We start from the raw sequence: 24,897 nt of genomic DNA, 5'->3' as shown, positions 1-24,897 counted from the left end.
AAAGTTATAATAAGAATAAAATAAAAAATCAGTTATAATTAGGGTTGCCAAGTCTCTTTACCTTCCTGGGAGGCTAAGAGCCCTGCCAGGAGAAGTAAGGACAGCGAGGAGGGGGCCAGGGCAGAGGAAGAAGACACAAGAAATAAAGACAGCCAGACAGCTATCTTACCGGCAGGACAGCAGAAGCAGCACAGGGCCATGCCCCAGGCTGCAAACAGAGAGTAATAGAGACCAGCTGAGGCTGCTGGAAGCTCAGAGCAGCCAGCCAAGAGAGCACAGCTGTAGCTGTCCAACACAGCCAAACTCGCTACCCCAGGTGCAACTGCTTGAGGCAGCCCAGGCCAATGTTAGGAGGCAAAAGAGGGATGTGAATGAATGAATGAGCGAGCGAGTGAACGAGCAAGCAAGCAGTGGAGAGGAGGTGGAGGAGAGAAGAGGAGGACAAGGAGGAGTAAGGCCAACAGCTGGATGGGGGCAGCTGTCATGGAAGGCTGCCGGGACAAGGTCAGGTTAAGGGGACCTGCAAGTGGACTGAGAGGGTGTGAGGGTAAGGTATACCCTCCCTCCTCCCACGAACCGGGATCCCACATATTCCCTGAAGGTCCTTTAAGGCAGAGGGCAGGCAGGCCAGCGTCTCACAGGTTGGCACCCTGGGCAGAACCTGACATCCCTGAAGGTCCTTTAAGGTGGAAGTCAGGCAGGCTGGTGTCTCACCAGGCGGCACCCTTGGCAGAACCTGACAGGAATACCCACCCTTTATCAAATGGTATGAATAAAAGCATGGTCAAAACTTGTTCAGGGGATCATTATGCTATGTTGAGCAATGCCAGGTGCCTACTGATGGCCTTAGGAAACTTTGTATGAACTTCAAAGTGTGTCTGCTCTGAGGAAAGAATAGCTTATACATGCTTCCTGAAGGCAAGTAGATAAGGGACACAGCAGATTTATAGCATAGGTAACTCCAGTCCCCGGACTTTAGGGACTTTTGCACAGCTCTTTCTGAGCTCCTGATTAGTGTGGACAACTTGGATTAAAAGCAAAGAAATACATTTGGTGTTAATGGAATTTATCTGTTTGGCGAAAGGCTCTACCTTTTAGAAAGCATAAATTTCAACAATAACTTCAAACCATACTGTTACAAGTACAAGCAGAGTAGTCAAGCACGTGAGACCTGCCACACACTACCCACCAAGTCACAAACATAATACACATATAATTAAAGAATTAATCATTTAGAAGATATTCTAGTAATCATTTACAGTTTAACAAACTGGGAACACTGAATCAGAGATTAGTCCTAAACAGACTGAGCGACCCTGTTGCAGAAAACTGAAAGTACATGCTGAGCAGATAATTCAAGAAAAAATGAACAAAACTGCCGTGTCAAGTCATCTCTATGTATATGGTCAAGAAAAAACTGTTGCCCACAGGACCTATCTCAGACTAAACTCCTCTCCCCCACCCCCACCTGAGACACACCCTCACAGCCTGCTTGCATAGCCATTTTGGCACTGACTCAGCTGTATTAGCAGCTTCAGCACTCCACTTTTCTGCCTCCACCTGCTATTCAAGCTCAGCAGGTTGAACAGTTACCTCAGGTCAGAATTAGCTGATGGTTCTGATGAGATTAACTGACACAAGGAAAAACAGCTTCCTTCTCTGCCCTAGTAATCTCAGTGATAGAGAAATATTCATACCTGCAATACCACCAGCTATCCACACAGAAAAGGGGCTAGGAGACAGGCATCCATCTGGGGTGATCCAGCCACAGAGAAATGTGTAAGGGATAAAGTAGAGGCAATATCCAGGAATGTCCCTCAGAATCATAGCACTAGAACCTCGGTATAGTCCAGCTAAACCATCCTGCCGAAGAATTGTGCCAACACAGTCAACTGGGCCTCTGTAGGCAGGCTTTATGGAAATGCCAGTGACTCTGTGTTTCAGGTCTAGGTCGGCTGCAGAAGCAAATACAAATGCCATTGATAAAATGCCTTAGAACTCCTCAGACTTATTATTTAAAACATTTGTACACCACCTCTCCACGAACATATGGTTAACAATATATAGGTCAGTAATAAATCCAATCCATGAACAGTAACCAACAATAAAATCTGAAACAAAATACAAAAAACCCAACCAAATTGTCAAGGATTTTTCTTTTGTTGTGGTCGCTTTCTCAGCAATGATCTTCTCTAATTAAGAACTGCTCCATAAATTATGCAGCAGTAAATACCAGTGCTTCAACATCTACACTGGCTACCTTTCTGCACCCAGTTCAGTGTGTTAGTTCTTACATTTCAAGCCCTTCACAGCCTGGGACCCTCCTGCCATATCTCCTGATATATTCCTGTGCACCAACAATGGGCTGCTATGTTTCTTTAGGCTGTTTTAGAGTTATTGTATGTATTGATTGAATTTTATGTTGATTTTATTGTTACTGCAACCTGATGTTGTAAATATTTTAAGAAACACCTTTCCCACTAGATGGATGTATGGGACCAGGAATGCCTGCATCTCCAAAAACTCAATAAGCAGAGCAGTGGTTGGATGCTGAACAGTCACATAATAGAGAGTAAGGGAGGTTTCATGGGGTAAGTAGCAGCACAGCTTCTGTGGCAACAATTCAAGATGATAATGAAGACAGCAAAGATGCTTGGTGTATTGCCAGGAAATTGCCAAGATACAGCTGGAGGTTAATGTTCAGATGTCTTATGGAACTTATCTAAGAAGTCCAAGCAGATCTAATAATGCTAGGATATCTTTTGGTACTTCTCTAAGAGAAGTCCTTAAAGAAGTCCTTGTTGCTACCTCAGCAATGGCAACTGGTGGAAGGTTTAGTGGGGCAGGGGCATGCTAACAGGTATTGTTCCGATTCAGCATGCAATGTCACATCTGGGGGAGGTGATATCATTGCTTCAGTGTGACACTCTACAGCATCACCCGATGTGAGTCATAGAGCATCACCCTGACACAATTACATACCTTCCAGGTCACACAGGAAGTGACCTCGGGATATCAAAATGATGCTTTCCCCCTCACAACCCCATCCCGCTTCTTTGCTGATTGGCAGCAAGCAACCTAGGCTGTTGGTAGGAGGTTTCCCACCACAGTGGGAGATCTGGCAATTATGAGATCATGTGCAGGCAGCTTTGGCTTATTTAAGGTTGATTGGGAATAAAGGGCAAAGGGAGACACCACAGAGATAGTTTGTGTGTGTTGGTGGGGAGAGGGTGTAGAAGAGGAGAAGGATGATATATTACCTTCTTGTGTATCTGAAGCTCTGGAGGAGAGACTGGGCAGTTGCTGTAATAATAATAATAATAACATGCAGTTTATATACCGCCCTTCAGGACAACTTAATGCCCACTCAGAGTGGTTTACAAAGTATGTTATTATTATCCCCACAACAATCACCCTGTGAGGTGGGTGGGGCTGAGAGAACTCCAGAGAACTGTGACTAGCCCAAGGCCACCCAACGGGCTTCAAGTGGAGGAGTGGGGAATCAAACCCGGCTGTCCAGATTAGAGTCCCGCGCTCTTAACCACTATACCAAACTGGTTCTCAGATATGCTCTGTAGGTATATCTGGGATAGGAAAGCCAAGATGAGTCTAGCAGCCAGGGAGGAAGCAACTTTACCTGATCCTTCCTCAGAGAGCCCCTGAGAGAGTCATGGTCAATCTTAGGTCTCTGGTCATGTGTTTATGTGGTATCTATGATAAAAACATGTATTTATCATGTGCCTCCATTCTAATGTGGGTATAGACATAAAAATATTTTATGTAAATTACTGTAATTTCTTGACGTTTAACTGGACTTTGTTTAAAATAGGGCCAAATTTGGTCTTCCCTGATATGTCCTGACATGCTGGTGATTACAAAGCTTGCCTGAAGAGCTAAAGACCTCTGACTTTTGCTGTTTGCATCTTCCATGTCTCTGGATAGGTGTGAGATGTCATCAGGCCTTTTGCCTGGACCCAGAGGTTTCTGAATCATTTGTATACACCACAGTTTACACAGGGCCTCCTTTTTATGATTCAGTCAAGAAAGCAGGAAGAGTAAATCCATGCTGTGACATTTACAGCACATCTTAGGCTCCAAGGTCTAGAGAAATTTGGACCAAAGAGGCCAGATTGGACCTTGAATCAGGAGTAAGATGACATATATTTATTTTGTTACTGAACAAGGACATATATCGTTATGCACCATGTTATGTGAGTAATTTGACATTCCTGCTTTTTCACAAGGAAGGCTATTAATGGAATACAAAAGTACTCTGAGGTATATATGTTTTTCTTCTCATTTGGGTGTTTTTACTTGGCTGAGTTTTGTTTTAAACTGTCCCTGTTGGCAAACGAGAGGTAAAGATTAATGGCAGCAAAATTATTTTGGAAAGAAATGGTTTTGGCCATTGTAAAGGTAGGGGCCACCACCTTGTGGCTGTGGCAGCTCACTTCCATCTAAGATGCTGCGGGAAGGGCCCACCAGTTTACAGTGAGTCTTGCTGTAGTCAGGGCTGGGGTAGCCCTGGGGGGAGGATGGCCGTCCATAGGCCATCAGCCCACAAACACTTTCCTTTGTGGCCTTAATGGCCAAACTGCCCCTCCTCTGAGGGCATGGCTAGATGATATGGCCAATGGTTGTTGTGGATTTTCCAGGCCAATCACTGGGCCCTTTCACATTTTCATTTTAATCCAGTTTTTATCTGTTGTTGCCCCAACTCCATTTAAAGTATTGTGGGGATGGTAGTTTCAAACACCATTTACATCCATTTATGAACAATATGTGAAGCATTATGTCCCTTTTAAACCACACTGCTCTTTCTGGTGCCACAAGTAGCCATGCACATATACCTTGGGCACCAGGGCTTCTACAATTAAAAAAAAATGCCACTAGAATATTGTTATATTGATATACCATTGTAATGATAGTTGTAGTAAGTTCTCTGATTTCATTAAAAAAAATCTAGCCCCTTCTCTTGTGGAGATATATCTTTTTCCTTATATTTCCACAAGGAAAGGGGCTGGATAATTATTTTTATAAAAATGAAAACTGAGAATTCAAAGAATTTGAGTAGCTCAAGTGACTTTTCTCAAGAAAGGGCCAGTAACTATTAAGACATGGTGGAATATGCACATTGATTGTTAAACTGGCCTGTCAAAACTCTTTGGACATACATAGATGATCAGCTGAGAAAGACCAGTTTGTTCCATTTAACCTTTTGTTTCTTATAAACCCTTGTTCCATTTTCTCATTTGCAAATATATTTGAATATATGCAAAACTTAAATGACTCACAGAGTAGTTGTAAAGCTAATATTTCTGCAATAAAATATAGGAACATTGCAGTCCAAAAACGGCCTTGCTGCCCCTCAAATGGTTGCAAGGCCATTTTCAGCCTCCTCCATTCCTCTGCGGGCCTGCAGAGCGGCAAAGGAGGCTGAAAACGGCCTTGCCACCCCTTAAATGGCCGCCGTGCAGCCATTCGAGGGGCGGCAAGGCCGTTTTGGGCCTCCTCCATCCCTCTGTGACCTCCTTCATTCTGCGGCCCCTTGCAGGAGGAGGGGGAGGAGGCTGCAGGCCTGCAGGAGTGTGAATCAAGGTAAGGGTGGGGGTGGGGGTGGGCTGGGGGTCCCTTTAAACTATCAGCTGGCAGGTAGCGAGGGGGGATCCCCACCTGCCAGCTGATAGTTTAAAGGGCCTGCTTGCAACCAGCAGGAAAAGTTTAAATGGCCATTTCCTTGGGGAAATGGCCATTTAAACTGCCCCTTTCTGAAACCAATACGACCCAAACAAACCAGTAACCAGTTCGTGGAAGTTCATGGAAAGGAGCTTCCATGAACCACTGGTTCGTGAACCACGAACCGGGCTGATTCATGGGTTTTTGGGGGTTGTATTCAGGTTCGTGCCTATCTCTACTCAGAAGTATATCTCATAGATTTCAGTGAGACTTACTTCCAGGTACAGTATACATAAGCCTGTAGTTAGGATATTTTGGGAGGAAATCTACATAGCCCTAACTGGAGATAAACTAGGAAAAAAACTGATTCATCCATGTAATATCAAGTTATATGCTCAAAAAAAGTGAAGGAAAATTCCATAATGCTGAATGATTGCATAATGTAATTCACAATTCATATTTAAAGACAAATTTAAAACAATAATAGGTTTCTTTAGCCATACTAATATTACAGTCTCTCTTTTCTTATCTGTTCACTGTTTTTTTCATGATTATATGTTTTAATTCTCTGCCACTCAAATATTTGAAAGTATTGAGTAATTCTCTATTGACATAACACAGATCTTCTCTTATAATATTTCTTCTGTTCTCCATATTTTCCTTGACTTGAAGTCAAAACTCTGGCCAGCTGTTTATATGAATGGTATTTGCTTATTCATATAACATATTTTTAGCAGATTTTGGCCTTTGCTAAATTAAAATTCTAGTACAATTCATTCCTTGAACCTTGGATACACACAGTACTGTCAAATATTTTGCTATTCTTCTTCAGTTCTATATATCTACTTGGAGCAGTTTCAAGTTACATTCTAACAAAATCAACAATTCTTGCCTCATTCATACAGCAGTTAACTCTACAAACTACAACCTCAAAAGAGGACTAATGTTTATCTGTCTTTATATGGGCGACCAATAGATCTTATTTAACCACTTTCGTTTTTGTTTCCTCTCCTCTGTGCAAATAAAATACATTCTAATACACAACGCTAGAAATATTGTGAGCTACAGTCATGTTTGTTTTTGCCTTCACATCTCTGCATGAAATTCTGACCTCAGGCTATCTGGAATTTACTCAGATTCAAAATGCTACGTTGAAGAGGCGCACTAGATAGCTTCTGCATGAAACAAACAAGTCAAAATGGAACCTGGTATGAGCAAGTATGAACATACACTAATACAGAAGGAACTTCTTTTCTCTTTGGTGGCTAGGTTTAAGTTGTTATTGGCACTAGACTTTTAATCCTTAAATGGCATGGGCCCATTCCATATCAAAGAGTGTCTTCTCCTCTACAGATCCTTCTCCATTTATTGAGATAATCTGGACAAGATGGAACCTTGCTGATGGTTCCATCTTGCAAGGAAACCAGGTTTGACACCACATGCAACAGGTCTTTCTCCATTGTTGCCCCAGAACGCTGCACATATTTGTCCCAGGAGTTTGTTTAGCCCCCATTTTTACAAGCATCCTGCCAAGGAGAAAAATGTTTCTGTTTCCCATGTAAGGTTCCCAGTTGCCTGATGGGGGCAGGGAATCCCCCAATCCCAGTCTCTTCTCCCTGCTGCCTCTTACCTGGGGGTGGGGAGCAGGGAATGGGCTCGCATCATTCCCAATGTGACATCGAAGGCTTCAAAACACTTGTGTGCTTTGCACGCATGCTAAGCCCCCCCTGCCCACCACAACCTCTTCGTCCCCCAGTTTGGACTCCAGGGGAACTGGCAACCCTCCCATGACATTTAGTCAACTCCAATGTTTTCATTGCTGCCGTTGTTTCATGCTGGTTTTAACTGACCAACAGAATTTTAAAATTATTTACTATTTAATTACTGTTGTTTTAATATTGTTGTAATAGCTTTATTATTGTGGAATTTATATGCTGTATGCCACTTTAAAATTTTTAAAAAGCAGCTAAAAATTTAACATAGAAACTGTTGTAATTTTGACATTTCTTAATTTTAAGAAAAGTGAGTGGATGGTTTAGAGGTAATATCTCTATTTTATGCAGTAATTCTGCACACAATTACATATAAATATATGATATGAGTCACATTTTATTACCGAACTATTACTTCAGAATTATAAAATATATTAATATATGACTAGGTTAGAAGCACAAACAAATAATATGTAAAAATAATAATAAGGAATTTTGGATATTTACCTTCAAGAAAAGTTTGGGTCTGCATCTGAAGCCTTATCTTTACCAGATCAACCGGACCACCAATTCCTACTGAAACAATCCCTGTTGCCATGCTTGCTAATGCTAAGTCCATAAGTGCTGGAGAACTATTAGAATTCCCATAGCGATGCTGACTAATGAACCTTTGGGTATTGCTGAAGACACCAAACACCACTGAATTGTAGACAGCGATGCTAACCAGTGGGAATGACATTCCCTTGAAGAACCCAGCAGCCTACAAATAAAAATAAACAGATGCAAATAAGAGTAGACTTGATTGCTCTTAAGAAATAATGGAAACCTCAGTATTGCTTGGACCCTTGTTTATTCATTCAGGTATCTAACTCTACATAGCCCCTTCAAGCACACTCTTGTCCTTTTAGTGGTTCTTTAGCAAACTGGTTTTCCACTCTTTTATTAACAGAATGAATCAGCGTATAGCACAATTAAATTGTAGTTTTGAACTTCAAAAACTTACAAGATATCTGATTGGAACTCACCATTTCATATAGTTTGGCCCAGCACCTACCAATCTCAGTACTTTCCCCAACAATATATGCTATATAGAAAAGTTACTGTTTCCTATAGATAAACTCCCCCTGGTATCCTAGTCCCCTCTTACTGATGAGCATGATGTTGACTATCCCAGAAAGTGGGATAGTCAAGTAGGCCTTACCTATCTTCCTTTTCCCTGTTTAGTTATGGCTTTCTTCTGAAGAGCCACACAAGTAAGGCTACCAAGAATAAGGAACTGAAACATACTTGTAGCTTACATTTTAAATTTTGTCTGCTATGTATCTTGATACTATGTATCTGTCTGCTATATCTCTTTCCTTCTTGTTTGCTCAGGAGACGCATGGAACAGGCTGTAAGAGAAACATCCCACCTCCCGTGGCTCTTTTTTATTTGTGCAAGTGAACTGAGTAAAAGCTAGGGACAGACATAGCCACTTCTGCCTCCACGCACACATAGGAGACATTTTCTTTTCCCCCAACCCATTTGAAAGTGAGGGTGGTCACATATTAAACTTAAGTACAGTTGGAGTTTCCCTCAATCACACATGAGTTTAGCACATTGTGACAAGAACCGCAGTCTTTCTGTTTATTGATTCTTTTATGAGGTGTTTGGATCTAAGAAAAGCACAGCTTAAAATAGATACGTTATATGTACAAAAAAGGACGGTATGTTATAAAATTATTGATTGCCGCATTCATAATTTCTGCAAGGTTCTGGAAAAAGAAAATATTCCAAGTATAAGGAATATATCTGAAAAGTCATAAATATTATAAAGGCTTACTTGAACAAGAAATGCTCATACTTGTGGTTTGAATGTAAGTTTAATTGAATTTTCTAGAACTGGAGTGAAGGTAATATGTTATTGGAATGTGAAGTGATATATAATTACTGAGTATTAGGTAAATAACAATTAATAATAAAAAGGAGGGAAAAAAGAAGCATGCTGTGCTTCACCTGTTCCTGGTATTAAAAAGAAGTGACATAGCAAGCCATGGTACAGGTAAAACAAAGAATGTGTACATGCCCTTAGTCATTTCAAATTGCAGTCTACATTTTATATCATGGTTTTACATTGCTTCAATTCTGAACACTTGGCATACCTTTATTTCTGGATAGTTGATGAGTAGGGATGTCATTCCTCCACTGGAGGTGGCTGATCTCCTACTCCCACCCTCTGCCCTGCCTCTACTCACCTGGCTGGCAGGGGAGGAAAGGTGGGGGAACACCACCCTGGGCGCACTCCTGGGGCAGCGCAATGACATCACCTCCAGGATCGACGTCATCGTGCTGCCCCTGAGAGTGCTCCTGGAAGTGATGTCATCGTGTAGCTGTGGGAGCATGTGCGTGTAGTAGGCACACATGCGAGGAGCACCTGGGGTGAACAAAGAGGTATGTACCAGGTTCCCCCACACTCCCACTGGGAGAGTTGGGGGACCTGGCATCCCCTAAGAGATTGTCAATGAAAAAAGCATCAGTTTCAATTTTTCAAACAAATAGCAACATTGATAGATGATTCAAATAGGGCCATTTTAAAATTTATATTAAGGGTGTTTTCTGAATGTAATAAATGTTCAGTGCATTCTGGAACCTGTTGCCAATTGCAGGGCCATTTTCCCATGGCCTAAAAATAGTATCCCACTCACTGAATGGTGGCTGCTTTTCCATGTGATTTCTGATGTCACTATTTCCAAAATGGATGCAGGCAGTAACGATTCCATTTTTGTGGTGCCATGAAAACAGAATCATAACTGCCTACATCTGTTTTAGAAACGGTGATGTCATCATGCAGAAAAGCAGCCAGTATTCAGTGAGTGGGGCGCTATTTTTAAGACATGGGGAAATAGCCCAGCTTCTCTTTGAGTGTATATCCAGAAAAACAGGCTGGTATAATCTCAATATGTGGCAGTAGTTTTCCTATACTCAATACACCATTCTATATGAACTAAGTTTTAGAGTTATGAAGTGGATCTTGTTGGAATGGGTGGGATTGAATTACAGCTGAAGAATAATCTAAACTTTCTGCAAATTAGATTACCTTTATGTATTCCAATAACCTGAAATCACAGCTCTGAGACAGTGATCTTTACAATCCATGCAAATTGTACTAATGCAACAGAATCTCTAATCCATTTGAAGACCAGTAACCCTTCTATCAATGCTAGGACTTGGAAGCTAAATTCATCAAGACATATTTCTGTCGCAACTGATCATCGTTTACTTTTTCTGTTTACTGGCATCTTTTACACAAGGTGATATACTTACACTTTCATTTCTGTACACAGTGAGGACACAGTTAAAAGTACTCCCATAGCCTTGTCCAGCTTGTAAGCGTGTCTGAAGAACACAATAATAAAATTTAATGTTCTGAATCCTAATGTTTCCAACTGAACTGAAGCTTGGGCTGCCCAAACAATGCACATGTTTATTTGACTATAATTCTTGCTTTGTTCTAAATAAAAAACAAAGCAGCAGAGAAAAAACCGAAACAAATCACACATCTATCCAGTTTTTTGCATTGCCAGAGCAGATCTACCCACACAAACATAATTAAATTCTCAACTGCCAACATGTTTTGAAATATGAAAAATAATAACTCTCAATATATTGTCGAAGGCTTTCACGGCCGGAGAGCAATGGTTGTGGATTTTCCGGACTGTATAGCCATGGTCTTGGCATTGTAGTTCCTGACGTTTCGCCTGGTGTTTTTCAGGACTGGAAACCATGCTCTATTCATTCTTAAAGTCTCTTCTTTCCAGCATAGCTAAAACACCAGGCTAACAAAACACTCTATACCCGACAATAGCCCTGCAGAGAAGATTAGCACATCAAGCACCAATCCATATGCAAAAGAACCTCCTCAGGATACAGTGAAGACTCCCTCTATTAGCATTCCACACCCTGGGAAATTCTTACAGGATGACTCAGCCCAACCCCACCCCTGCTGAGTAGATATAAATGACCTGCCAACATCTTTTCCACACTGTGACACTGAGAGATCTCTGTCTTTTGGTGCTACACCTCTGAAGATGCCAGCCACAGCTGCTGGCGAAACGTCAGGAACTACAATGTCAAGACCACGGCTATACAGCCCGGAAAATCCACAACAACCAATAACTCTCAATGTTGCTCATATAAGTATAAAGTCTAGACTAGCACCTCCCAGTCTTTTTGACTAATTTACTATTGTAACTATTAATATCCTAGATAATCAAGCACTTTTATTTTTAGTATTTACAATTCCTTGTAATACCATCATTTTATACTTAATATCATATATCATAATTTCATGCTTACTATCCTAGTAAAATGTCATAATTTTATGCTTAAACAAAGTTAATGTTAGATGAAATTTCTTCAGGAACCGCAGAATAATATCCTTTATTGCTGTGGCATGAAGTTCTGCATAGAATGTTGGGAATTTGGAGAGATTTTTCTGCATATATAATTACATTAAATAATTATATAATTATATTAATCTTACTGGAATAATTATATTAAATCTTATTTCCATAATAACTAGCTTATTATAGTGGTAGGGATGCTTGGACACCTGCCACTTTGGCTTGTGTCCTGTTCGCTGAGTGCAAAGGGCTGATTTTTTTGATAATCGGTTCAATATTTTTTGAGTCTGGTTGTTGTAGATTTTCCGGGCTGTAGGGCCGTGGTCTTGCCAAGACCATGGCCATACAGCCCAGAAAATCTACAACAACCAATGTTCTCCAGCCGTGAAAGCCTTCGACAATATATTTTTTCAGTCTGTTTGTGGGTGTTCAGCATGATGTTTCACTGTACACCTTACTAACCATGCAATGTCTTCAAAAATGTAACTTTCCAATCTAGTCCACCTCTTTAAAACTACCTTAAAAAATCCTATCCAGTAGGAAATTTAGCTATGCTGGTAAGCTCTGGCCATGGGACTTGGTGACAAAGAAAGCAGTAGAAGACAAAAGTAGAAGCACAGTAAATTACTCAGAGCAATAGGTGGGAAAATCAGAATCACAAGTTAAGGCAGCAGCAAAAAATGCTTTCTACAACCTTACTCTAGCCTGGAAGATGGCTTCTTATCTTGACACGGCTGACCTGACCACCTGGATCTATGCTATGGTAACATCAAGGCTTGACTATTGTAATGCTCTATACATAGGTCTCCCATCTAAGTTAACTAGGAGGCTTCAATTAGTGCAAAATGCTGCAGTTTGACTGTTATCAGGAGCATGAACATTACTCCCATCCTACAGACACTCCATTGGCTACCCATCAGTTACTGTACTCAGTTCAAGGTATTAATTATTATTACATACAAAGTTCTTCACACAAAGTTCTTCACAGCTTTGGTCCAGCATACCTACGCGACCGCCTCCCTCCCTATGTTCCTCCACAGCAGCTTCGCTCATCTGAACCGGGTCTCCTGCAGGTGCCAGGCTGCAAACGGGTGAAGTCAGCAACAGCCCATACACGGGCTTTCTTTGTGGTGGCCCTTATCCTGTGGAATGACCTGCCTGAGGAAGTCAGAAAAGCTCCCACTCTCCTGGCTTTTTGTAAATGTTGCAAAACTGAACTATTCAGAAAGGCTTTTACACAAATGGGAGGGCTGTATTGTAGGGATGGGGTCTCAGATGCTTCGCTTATAAGTTAGGGACCATAGACTTCATCACTATATTGCCTTACATATTATCTGCTGCTTTAAATATGTACTCCTATGTACCACCAGTGCTTCATATTGTCTAATGTTGGTCCTAGACTTGATTATATTCTGCTTTAGTATTTTTTCTACTCTGTAATGGATGCTTGCTAATACTATGCCTTTTAAACTTGCATCTATTTACCCTATGGCATTGTTTATGGAAATGTCCTTGATACTGTATTGAAATGTACTCAGTACTGATTGTACTAATCTAATACTGTGTAATCCTCCTTGAGTGTCAGTGAGAAAGGCAGACTATAAATAAATAAATAAATAGAAATGTCCTTGATACTGTATTGAAATGTACTTGATACTGATTGTACTAATCTAATACTGTGTAATTCTCCTTGAGTGTCAGTGAAAAAGGCAGACTATAAATAAATAAACAAACAAACAAACAAACAAACAAACAAATAAAAATTCTCTGCAAAAGGAAGTCAAGTGATAAAGATGAAGGAAGACAATGTAAAGAAAATTCTACCAGTGATCATATTGGCACAGTTGCTGCAGGGATCAGAAAAAGCAAATTGAGTTCAGATTACTAAAGAAAGGTAATTCCTTACTAACAGCAGTTCCTAGGGTTGCCAACTCCAGGTTGTGAGATTCCTGAAAATTTTGGAGATGGAGCCTGGAGAAGGCAGGGCTTGGGGATGGGAGGGACCTCAGCAGGGTATAATACCATAGAGTCCACCCTCTAAAGCAGCCATTTTCTCCAGGGGAACTGATGTCTGTCAGCTGGAGATGAGCTGTAATTCTGGGACATCTCCACCTACCACCTGGAGGCTGGCAACCCTACTAGTTCCTGATGGCTACTTTATTTTTTTTTAAGGCAAATTTTGGCAAACTGAACACTAGATTGGAGGGGGCTTTATTTTCAAAAAAGTAGTCATGATATAATTGTCCACTGGGATCAGAATGCAAATGTATAACAAAATTGGGAAGTTTTGAATATATATGATTTGATTGTTATTGTGAAGAATCCGTCAAGGAAGTCCTATGAATACATTGTACAACGATAGCAAAGCCAGCCCTCATGAGTTCAGCTTTGCTGTATGTAGCGTGGAACTTAGGGCAGAAAGAGAGGGAGAAGATGAATGAAGAGCCCAGCTCATTCTCAAGTATTTTGGAAGAAGAAAGTGGAAAAATGGAAAGAAAAAAGCAGAGGTACATGTATATGTTCTTGAATAAGATGTCCTAACTTTCTCCCTGCTCATTGCTGTGATAAAAAATACATCTATCTACTCCAGCTAATTTCCTTTTCACATGGAACAATGGCATTTCGGTGGTTTCCATATGGGAACAGCCTTCTTTGGTTTCTCCACTGCTGGTATGTTTGCCAGTATAGCACATGGGCAAGGGGGCTTCCAAATGACACTTTCTACTGCAGTTTCCCTTCCACAGAGCCCCAGCAGGGGTCATCCTCCATCCTCTGAGCTACTGGGACCCCTTTTGTTGGAGAGATAAGCCTTTCCCCTTATATCTCAGCATTCATTCATTAATTTATTCATTCACAGTATTTATAGTTTGCTTTTCTCACTGTGAGTCAAGGTGGATTGCATAGGGAATGTCAATATGATCCATGGCCGGGACATTCAATAAACAATGCAATAGGGTAGGTAAAGTTAACTTTGAAGAAATTTGAAATCTAATACAGAGCTGACACGTTAAACAGAAAACACCCAGTAGGAACATATTTAACAGTATACAATATTATACAATATAGTACATCTCTCCTACCCATGTTTAAAAAAGCCCACATGAATAATTCAGTTTCATTTAACGGTTGGGAAATCCAGTATATAACAGCAAACAGTGTATATACTGTTATAAAAGTATATCAATATAACAATATGAAATGGATTATTAAAAAAAAAAACTGGGAGGGGGTGGTATGGCAGCCATCTCAGTTTTACTAAACTAAAACACAGCAAAGTAAGTTTGAGAAACATCAGGAAAAAGCCAGGGAAACCACAGGAGGTGCATGAATGCATGTGATGCGGTAGGAAAGGAGGAAAACCCCCACTTCCCAACAGCATTGAACTCAGGGCAGATAACCCATGTGGATAACCCATGATCTTCTATGCAAATACCTTCACCTCAGTGATTTCAAATGCAGGAGTCCTGCAGCTTCAATGGTTTGGGATTTCTAAGTGAATTATAGTAGAAGGGTGAGCATGACTTGCAATTCTTTTAGATATACTTTTGAAGTCTGATATAGGCTATCCTCTCTACTTTTCTTTTACACAAATGAAGACACCAGAATCTTATCTTCATTCCATTCTCAGTTATGCAGTGAATATTTACACTGAACCTCCAATAGATGCCTCTTGGTCCACACAAAATGGTGATATATATTCTAGAAAACATTTGGATGTTGTATTTTGAAGGTGATCCAGTTTTCTGGAATAATCTCAGAACATGGTCAGGAAAAAATTAGTTCCTTAAACAATAAAGTACTCATAATTTTTGTGCTCGCTTTACTGTTTTTTCATCCTGGCTATGATGCATTAGGCACATGTAAGAAGCAGACACTGATAATGAGCTAAGCCTCAAGACAAAAAGCCCTGGACTGCAAACACCGAGCATTTCCTGCCTGTTTTCATTATGTTTTATAGAGGCATTCAGCTTTAAATATCCTTCAGCAACCTGTATGATGAGTGCAGCATCACCCAACTTGGAAATGAAAAGCCAGAGGCATTCACAGCTCTTGCAGATATGTGATTACAATCATGTGTGACTCTATTTCAGCTACTGGAATGGACTTCTTGCCAAAATGCAAATTAATGTATTTTCTTCTTTGGGCTTCATTGATTTTGTTGATGAAACTAATTGACTATAGAAAGCTGAGAATGGTTGACACCTACTGGTGAACCCATATTAAGAAGAAGAGTGGGATCCAAGCAGAAATGGGAAATACTACACCAGAACAATGGGATATGGCCCTTTAGTCACACAAAGCAAATAGCATTAACATTAGGATTTGAGTCAAGTGGCATTTTAGAGACCAACAAGATTTACAAGATATAAGCTTTTGAGTCTCAAAGCTAACCCTAACCCAGCCCTCAGAAACAAAGACGGGCGCTTTAACTCTTAAAAGCTTATATCCTGAAAATCCATTTCATATTGTTATATCCTGAAAATCTTGTTGGTCTCCAAGGTGCCGTTGGACTCAAATCCTACTGTTCTACTAAGTTGCCTTAGTTATTTGGGATTTTTATAGACTTCATAAAGCTGGAGCAGAGGGCTGGGGTAAGCCTCTGTTATCAGCTGAATTATATGACCTTACACCATCCTTCCTACGGATAAACCAATCCAGAAGTTACATTAAAAAAAAAATTTAAAAGCTTCCTATTGTTCACAGACCATCATATTCATTGATTCATTCCTTGAAATCAACACAGAAAGATCCCTTACTTGGTATACTGGGCTCAATTTTTTGTAAAGAGCCAGGGGACTCACTCTGAGCATGGTTTACATGTTGGAGGGAGGAGACCTGAAGTCCTGGAACATAACACACATTCAGGACTCTTGGCTATTCAGCTCTTTCCTCCATTCTCACTCCTTATGCCTCAGGATGCCCCTTGGATATGTTTGTGAAGGATCATCAGTAAATGCTGAATTGTTCATGATGACTCTGCTTCTGAATTCACTATTTCAGACCTCTCTCCCCCCCCCCCCACCCCACTCATTTGGAAAGGTAACAAAGCTGCCTAGTTGCTATTCCCAAAGCAGTGTTCAGATCCAAGAGCAGAGAAGGTGCCAACTTGACAGTTGTCTTTTAACTACTGAAAGATGCGTGGCTTGTTTCTTGGCAGTGCTCAAGCAAATGTCGGAAACGTAGCAAAAATGTTCCCACAAGAGCTATTGTCAGCTTATAGCACGCACAACCAGCAAGGACAGCAAAGCCATCTGTTGCCAGTAATACAAGGCACATATTCCTTCAATACTTACTCTAGAAAAATTCATGAACAGCATGGCAAATTGACAATATACAAACACAATTAATGCCCTGGCACAGCTACTGCAGCTACTGCAGGAAGGGGGAGCATTCAAACAAACACAGTACTTTGTAGCTTTTTACTTTAATACCTTCCAAGTGCATACACCAACAATACTGTTCATTGGAACACAGAAATGGTTACAGTGGATCAGCCTCCTCTAACATCCTGTCTCTGATGGTGATGAGCATCAGAGAGTGTACAAGCTCTGCCAATTAGGCAAATCTGCCCTCATGACAGGGATGACTTCCGCATTGTGTTTTCAAGCTTCTTTCTTATCTGCAGTGAAATTTTTAAAATATCATTATGTATTGAAATCATCCACAGATCAGAAAGAGCACTTGCAATTTAAATTAGATCTTTGATGATGCTTTGTACACTTAAATGGTTATTTTACTATGGAAAATTTCAATCTATGATCAAAAGAAATCACTATAAAATCAAAAGGATATAGGTTTGGGCCAGTGGTGCACCTCAAAACCCTAAATTCACATCACCTGAGAATTTGTCAAACCACAGGTTGTTACATTTGTGACATGACAACTTCCATTTCATGACAGAGATGTTATTTTTAGAATAAGGAAGTTATTAAAGGAAGGTATTTAGTATAAATAGATAAAGCTTCTGAACTTAAAAATAACTGTTTTTATTCAAAACATTGAAAAGTCTTGTTGCATCTTAAAGAGCAATGAATTTATTATGGGATAAACTTTCATGAGCCAGAGTCCATTTCATCAAATGTATGAAGACACACACAGCTACAAATGGCAGAAAAGTAGAGCAAGGGGAGTTACATTACAGAACAAAGATGAAAACAAGATCCAGTCAAAAGAGTGAGTGTGGACCAGTCCCAATTGCTGATGGATTAGTACAGTGAAATGACACTAAACAGTGTATATAAACCTGTAAAGAAGAACATTAACTTTTTGCAGTGAGCCAGCCAGCCAACACAAGTCCTTCTTTAGTTCAAGTATGATAATATCAAATCTGCCTACAAAGTCCAACTCAGCCCTTTCCGATAGGCCTCCAACCTGAATCAACTATGCCCCTACAACAGTGGGCTACACAATAGAATTTACAAACCTACTGACCAATCCCTACAACATACCCCACTGCCAATTCTATTTCTATATCTATTCAAGTGACACTATCAGAGGACCCAACAACATCAGCCATACCTCATTCACTGGCATACCAAATAAAGTGATATATGCTTATCATGTGCCAGCAACTTCCTCCTGCCATTTACATGGGACATCTCTATACAAGAAAAAAAACCCCATATTTGACATTGAAAAAGGAAACAACCCAAAACTGTAGGGGAATGTTTTGACCTTCCTAAACATTCAATAATAGGCTACGATATTTCAGTCAAAGAATTTCAAAGTCAAATTCCAGTGAGAAGCTGCTGAGCTGGAAATCACAGAGTTGATACTATTGGGTTTTGTCTCAATAGGGACTATGGTTGATCCTCCCTACATAGATATATACCCTAGTCAAATTCATCATACCCTGCTGATTTTCAATAGCTGGGTGTAATCCATACCCACACTCTTTTGACTGGATTTTGTTTTTATCTTTGCTTTGCATTGTAATATAACACACCCATATTTCTGGAAAACTAAGCCTTCTGGCCTCTTTGTAATAATCTCTTTCCTCCTACCCCAAGTCCTTTTGTAGTTTTTAGCCCTAGCTCTAATTTTTCTCTTCCCACTGGAGTATGCATCTTATGAAGTGAGTTATGTCTCTCTGAAAATATATGCCAAAATACATTCAATGGCTTGGATCCAGTGATCCTTCAGCAGAGGATGCTGACAGATATAGATCTTTTCCTTGTTCCCCTCTCCTCAGGGTTGGAAACGAATAGTGGAAGGAGGAGAACAAAGGAAAGATCGACTATCCTTGTGCCCATTACAATCATTCTTGGGCTTTGCCAACTTCTACCGTCCATTCATTAAGAACTTCGCCCAGACTGCACTGCCATTGACTGATCTGTTAAAAACTAAGGGGAAGGGACCAGATAGGGTAAAGCCAAGCTTTAAACTGGCTTGGACCAATGAGTTCCAACAGGCATTTGAAAGACTAAAGGCTCTATTCACCTCTGAGCCCATTCTGTGCCACCCAGATGAGAATAAAAAATTCATTATACAAGTAGATGCCAACAATGTGGCGATGGGAGGGGTGATTTTACAAGAGGGCTTAGAGGGAAAGCTGCACCTATGTGCTTATGTCTCCCAGAAATTCTCAGAGGCAGAGAGGCACTGGTTGGTGTGGGACAAAGAGGCAGCAGCTATCAAACTGGCATTCTCCACCTGGCGACACTGGCTAGAAGGGGCAAAGGTACCTTCTGAGGTATGGACTGATCAAAAAAATGTAGAAGCCCTCCGATCGCCCCGAAGGCTGGGCAAAACAGCTTTGGTAAGCGGAGTTCTTTTCAAAGTTTCAATTTACACTCAAGTACCTCCCAGGGAAGTAAAAAATTTCGGTAGATGCCCTGTCCCACCTCCCGCAACATAAGAGTCAGAGGGAGGAGATTATAGACACTATGTTCACACCCACCCAGCTGGGAGGAGTGGTAATGATGAGGTGACAAGCGCGAGAGTTCCTTTCAATCCTGCTCAACCCCTAGCTGGAAAAAGTCAACGCAGAACTGGAAAGGAAGGGGGAAGAGGCTTTTCAGAAACCTCTGGTGAAGGGGGGGAATGGATTCTGGTATAGAAATGGCAAGTTGTATGTACCAGAAGCCCTTCACGGGGAGGTGTTGAGAAAGTGTCATAATGACAAACCAGCCGGAAATTTCAGGGTTGCAAAGACCTTACATTTAGCACAATGACAATTCCGGTGGCTGGGAATGAGGAAAGACATTTCCCAATATGTGACTACTTGTCAAGTCTGTTTGATGGGGAAGAAGCGGGAAGGGAAACCCCCGGGACTATTACAGCCACTAGAAACACCCCCCCCCCAACCCTGGTGCACAATTTCCATGGATTTTATTACTGACCTCTCCCCTAGTAAAGGGAAAACTGTGATTCTGGTGGTGGTGAATTTTTTCCTCAAAACAAGCCCACTTTATACCCTGCTCCAAGCTTCCTATGACAAATGACTAGCCTGTTCAGTCAGAATGTGGTGCGTTTGCATTCTTTCCCAAATAAAATAATTTCAGACCACGGGAGCCAATTTGTTGTCAAATTCTGGCAGGAGCTTATGAATGTAACGAAGATTGAGCAGGGGCTTAGCTCAGTGTACCACTCCGAGACTGATGGACAAACAGAATACACAGTTCCTGAGATGTTATTTTAATTATCAACAGGATGATTGGGTTGACTTTCTGCCCTATGCAGAATATTGCTACAACAACAGTGTACCCAGCTCCATTGGAGCATCACTATTTCAGGGGACCCAGGGTTTTGAAGGGAAGCTAATGCCACTCCTGGGAATGGAAGTAAAGGTCCAGGGGAAGACTTGATGGACTGGTGGACTCTGGAAAAAGCTAAACTAGATTACAAAGAACAAGTGGAAAGCACTCCCCCCACCCCAGGGGATGTAGTCTGTGTGTCAACAAAAAAATTAAGGGGGGTTCAGCCAAGTAAAAAACTGGTTTGGAAATACCTGGGGCTATTCAAAGTGACTCGTTTGATTAATGATGTGATGGTTGAACTCAAATTACTTAAAAATCTAAGACATGTGCACCCTGTTTTCTGCTTTAACCTTCTCAAGAAAGATCCTGGACCAGGCAAATGGCACCTGGAACTGGTGGCCCTGCCTTCTATCATGATTGAGAGGCAACTACACCAAGAGGTCAAGCAGATCTTGGACACTAAGTGGAAAAGGGGGATGTTGTTCTATCTGATCCAATGGAAACATTTTTCAAAAGGCCATGCTGAATGGGTTGAATCAACTGATGTTAGAGCTAACAAATTGGTTTGGGCTTTCCATCAAAAATACTCAGAAAATCCAGGGGGAGGTTGAGGGTTTTTTGGGTGGGGCAGGATGGCAGGTGCTTAGCATTACCTGCCATACCTAGCATCACCCTACTGTTCCCTGCTGTTGTAGTCTGCCGCTTGATGTTATGATTAGGGTTGAATGCTGAGACTATTCTTTGACTGGACTGCAACTGTTAATTACCTTGCCTTTCAGACCTGCGATGTGAAACTATGTAAGGGAGGCGTTTGTTCCTGCTGTTATCTGTATGTTCCTCTGAACTGCACCCAGTAGTTCCCAGACACCATGACCTTGAAAATCCCATATATCAGTTCTGCTGTGTTCCCGCTGAGCCTAGCTAACCGTTAGACTAGTGGGTGGGATATTAGAATTTGCCCGTGCTTTGAAAGCCTGTATATGTTTGATACTTGCATGTGACCATCATTCAGTTAATTCATGAACTAGCAGCTTTTCAATAAAGTTCTTTTACTGCCTTCAGTGAAGTCTTTTGTGCTTGGCAGATCCTTACACATGGATCACTCGATCCAAACAAGTAGTCTTAAAGGTCCCATAAGAATCTTCATTATATGAGCTTTCAGAAAACTAACAAGTCTAGACTCTTGGAGCTGTTCTTATTTAAATTACATTATTCTGACATTAGTATTTTAAAGACACCAAAATGCATTTCTCTTGCTTCTGAGGGCATCAACAGTGTACCATTCATTACCTATCAGTCCCATTTGGAAATATGGAACCCCTAGATAGTGAGGAAGGGTGGCTTAGCTTTGACTTGCAAGTTCCCAACCTCATTTACTAGCTACCAGTATCAAGAATAACAGCATGGATCATCATAACTGAACCATATGGCACAAATGACACAAAAATGCATACTAACTTTCTTCCACTCACAAAGCATACTGACTGCCATAGCTTACCTCTGCCCTGTATCTTCCTGTCAAGTACAGCTAGAGTTGCTAGTTTCTCACCGGTCCTCCTTCTGTGCCTTAACAGCAGTCTGACATACTGAAATTAAGCAGGTAAGGTATGGTGATGAATTATTATAAAGTTTAATTCCTGTTTGTTAGGCTGTTAAAGGCACAGGAGTAGACATACAACCATAAATTCAACTAAATGTCACCAAGAAGGAGATAACTCTAAATAAACTTATGTATATTTATGAAGTTAGATGGGCAGCTGCATGCCACCACCCCAGCGGGGCTGGGGATTGCACTGCCTAGGAGGTTTTGGTGGCTATTTTGGGGTTGCTAGACAATTTGCCACCAGCATTGCTGAGGATTCCAAGCACTGGTTAGTGTCAACATGGGAGACACTGAAAAAGGTAAAAGGCAAGAGGAATGGAGGGTGAAACTAGACGAGTGAGAAGAAAAGAAAGGTAAAAAGGAAACCTGAAATTGAAGGAAGGGAACAGAAGAAGGTAGGTAGGTGTGTGAGTGAAGGGTCAGAGGCTACAACAGGCAGGGAAAGCCAAGGATTCTGAGAGGAACAGAAAGATGTAGCTTAGTTAGTGGGAGAGAAGGAAAGATGCTACCGGCACTGTCAGGGGGAGGCGAGAGGGAGAGGAAGCGGGTCAGTGAGATTCCCTCCTGCAAGTCCTTATAGGTCTCCCTCTTGGGTGTGTGTGTGTGGGTGAGTGGGTTTGTGTGATAGGAAGGCTCCTGACAGGCCAGCGAGAGATAAAAGGGGCAACAAGGAAACTAGTGCAATACCAGATGGAAACTCACCAGTGGGAAAGAAGCCTGGTTCAGTAAGAGAACCTAAAGGATTAACTCAGGCTCTGGAGGAAGTAGAAGCTAACAAGCAGCCAGGCAATGAGTCAGGCAAAGATTGGCAAGGATTTTCAGGTGTGAAAATTGGATGAGGAGCTCTGCTGTCTGGGAGGTTTGGGCAAGGCTATCACTGGAAAGGGTAATCTCAGCCTGGAGGCAGGGCTAGCTCATAAAAGAGATGTGTAGCAAGCCAGAGGGGATGGAACTGCAAAGAGAATGCTGTTGTGTGCTGGCAGGTAGAGTATTGTTCGGTAAACTGCATTGGCCTGTGAATTAAACAGTGCTACTGATATATCTGAGGCCTCTGTCTGATTACTAAAGCAAGAAAAAAGGTGAGCGCAGGGGCAAATGTCCCCCCCTGCAGTTTTTTTTGCAGCCGTTGCTGCTCACAGTGAATATGTGTATTTACGTATACACAAAGAGAAAGTGCACATGGTAATTTGTATTTGAGCATTATCTAGAGAAACTAAAGTACATGTGAATCTCATATACTGAATTAAATGCACATTTTATTCCCAGTAATTCTTTATTGGGCATATTTTTTCTGGATTTTGCTCATCATGAAGACAAAATGTATCCCACCACAGAAAGCTTTTATGGCAGTCCTCTGTAGCAAGGGATTATATTTTGACTACTTGTATTCAATGAACTGAAACATTAGAAAAAGCTATTTACCTTTACGGTGTCCAGAGGATGTCCCACAATTACACCTGCAGCTCCTGGAGATTAAAATAAAATTAATTGCATAAAAGGAAGCAACCAAAAGTCACTGCATAGATATGTACTGCAAGGAAGTGTATGACTTGCTTAACAAAAATCTCTATATCCCATCAGATAACTACAAAAAACCCTGATAAAACATGAACCGTAGCTGGCTGCTGCATGTGCACCAAGTAGAAATTGTATGTCAACAGAAACCAGCAATTTTGTGTACTTTCTGAAGATGGGAGCAAGGATGCAAAAGATACTACTACCAGTAGGCAGAGGCAACAGTGAAGAAATCCGTATATCAGTAATTCTCAAATCAAATTGCCATTGATGTTCCTGTACTGTGTTAACATTAATAACACCACTATTAGGTACCACATTTACTTGAAAGAAGGACAGCTGTGAATGTAGGATGATGCCCCTAAAGAAAAGTTACATACAAAAGGGTATTATTATTATTGTACGTGGCAGTAACTTGTACATATAGCCTCTTCTTTTTCTTGATGTCAAATACGGGAAAAAACTAGTCTACTTATTTAGTTCTTGAAATATGTGTAGGTATTGCACCCCCAATCAAAATGAAGAGGCAGACACAAGAGTTGGGAACTAAAGGGCCGCTTTATTAAAATAACAACTCCATCAACTCGACAAGGGCCTAACTAGAGGTACAAGTCAGACCCTGGGGTTGCATCTGGACCTCCGCCCTGACCTGTTTGGGCAAGATACCCACTGCCCCAAGTGTGAGCCATCTATTGTATGTCTGGGACCTGGCCTAGCCAGGCAAAGTGGTTCCCCACCAGGGCATCTGTCCTCGCAACTAGGTTGTGAAGCAGACAGCTACTCCTGGCAGACCCCATTTCCCCATCAATGAGAATGTGCCAAGGGTGCTCACTGGCCTGCTTATTTTTAGAGATGGGCACAAAAAGGGGAAAAAAACTAGCACAATGTTCATTGTTCATTGCCATCCACAAACAGGGATTCACAAGCATCGACCACCATGACCTGTTCACAAACATGTTCATGGTTGGAAGTTCATGGGAGCCAGAACGGCCCCCTTGGGACTTAGCTGAACTTCAGCCAGGAAAGGCATGATCCATGGGTCTCCCCCTTTCCTGTCATTTTGTCTTCACAGTGGCAAAAACTGGACTGTCTGCTGGAAGCTACTTTGAGGGGTTACAAACTAACCTTCCCAATGTTCAATACCCTCCAAATTTGCATGGGACATAGTCCTCACTGTGTTCTAAAGACCGCCCCCCCCAGCTTTAAGAGAGATTGCACCCCGGGAAAGGTATGATCCATGGGTCCCCCTTTTCCTGTCCTTTTCTCTTCACAGTGGCAAAAAGTGGATTGTCTGTTGGAAGCTACTTTGA

The 24,897-nt window shown here is 41.3% G+C and overlaps 1 protein-coding gene across 3 annotated transcripts in view; it reads right to left on the bottom strand.

Moving 5' to 3' along the window:
- SLC25A48 (solute carrier family 25 member 48) overlaps nt 1-24,897 on the bottom strand; it is a 46,959-nt gene that overhangs the window by 7,153 nt on the left and 14,909 nt on the right. For 2 of the 3 annotated variants that reach the window (XM_054977674.1, XM_054977673.1), the window contains exons 2-5: nt 23,495-23,538; nt 10,692-10,763; nt 7,896-8,148; nt 1,698-1,955 (exon numbers count right to left, since the gene is read on the bottom strand). In XM_054977674.1, the coding sequence (XP_054833649.1) occupies nt 1,698-1,955; nt 7,896-8,148; nt 10,692-10,763; nt 23,495-23,538 (627 nt within the window). Of the gene's footprint in view, nt 1-1,697; nt 1,956-7,895; nt 8,149-10,691; nt 10,764-21,967; nt 22,056-23,494; nt 23,539-24,897 lie in introns of all 3 variants that reach the window. The other variant, XM_054977675.1, reaches the window with a different exon arrangement.

The sequence above is a fragment of the Eublepharis macularius genome, chromosome 4 (assembly GCF_028583425.1).
Source record: "Eublepharis macularius isolate TG4126 chromosome 4, MPM_Emac_v1.0, whole genome shotgun sequence".
Classification (NCBI taxonomy): Eukaryota; Metazoa; Chordata; class Lepidosauria; order Squamata; family Eublepharidae; genus Eublepharis; species Eublepharis macularius.
The sequence above is the reverse complement of the archived record's forward strand: the minus strand, read 5'-3'. Positions and strand labels throughout refer to the sequence as shown.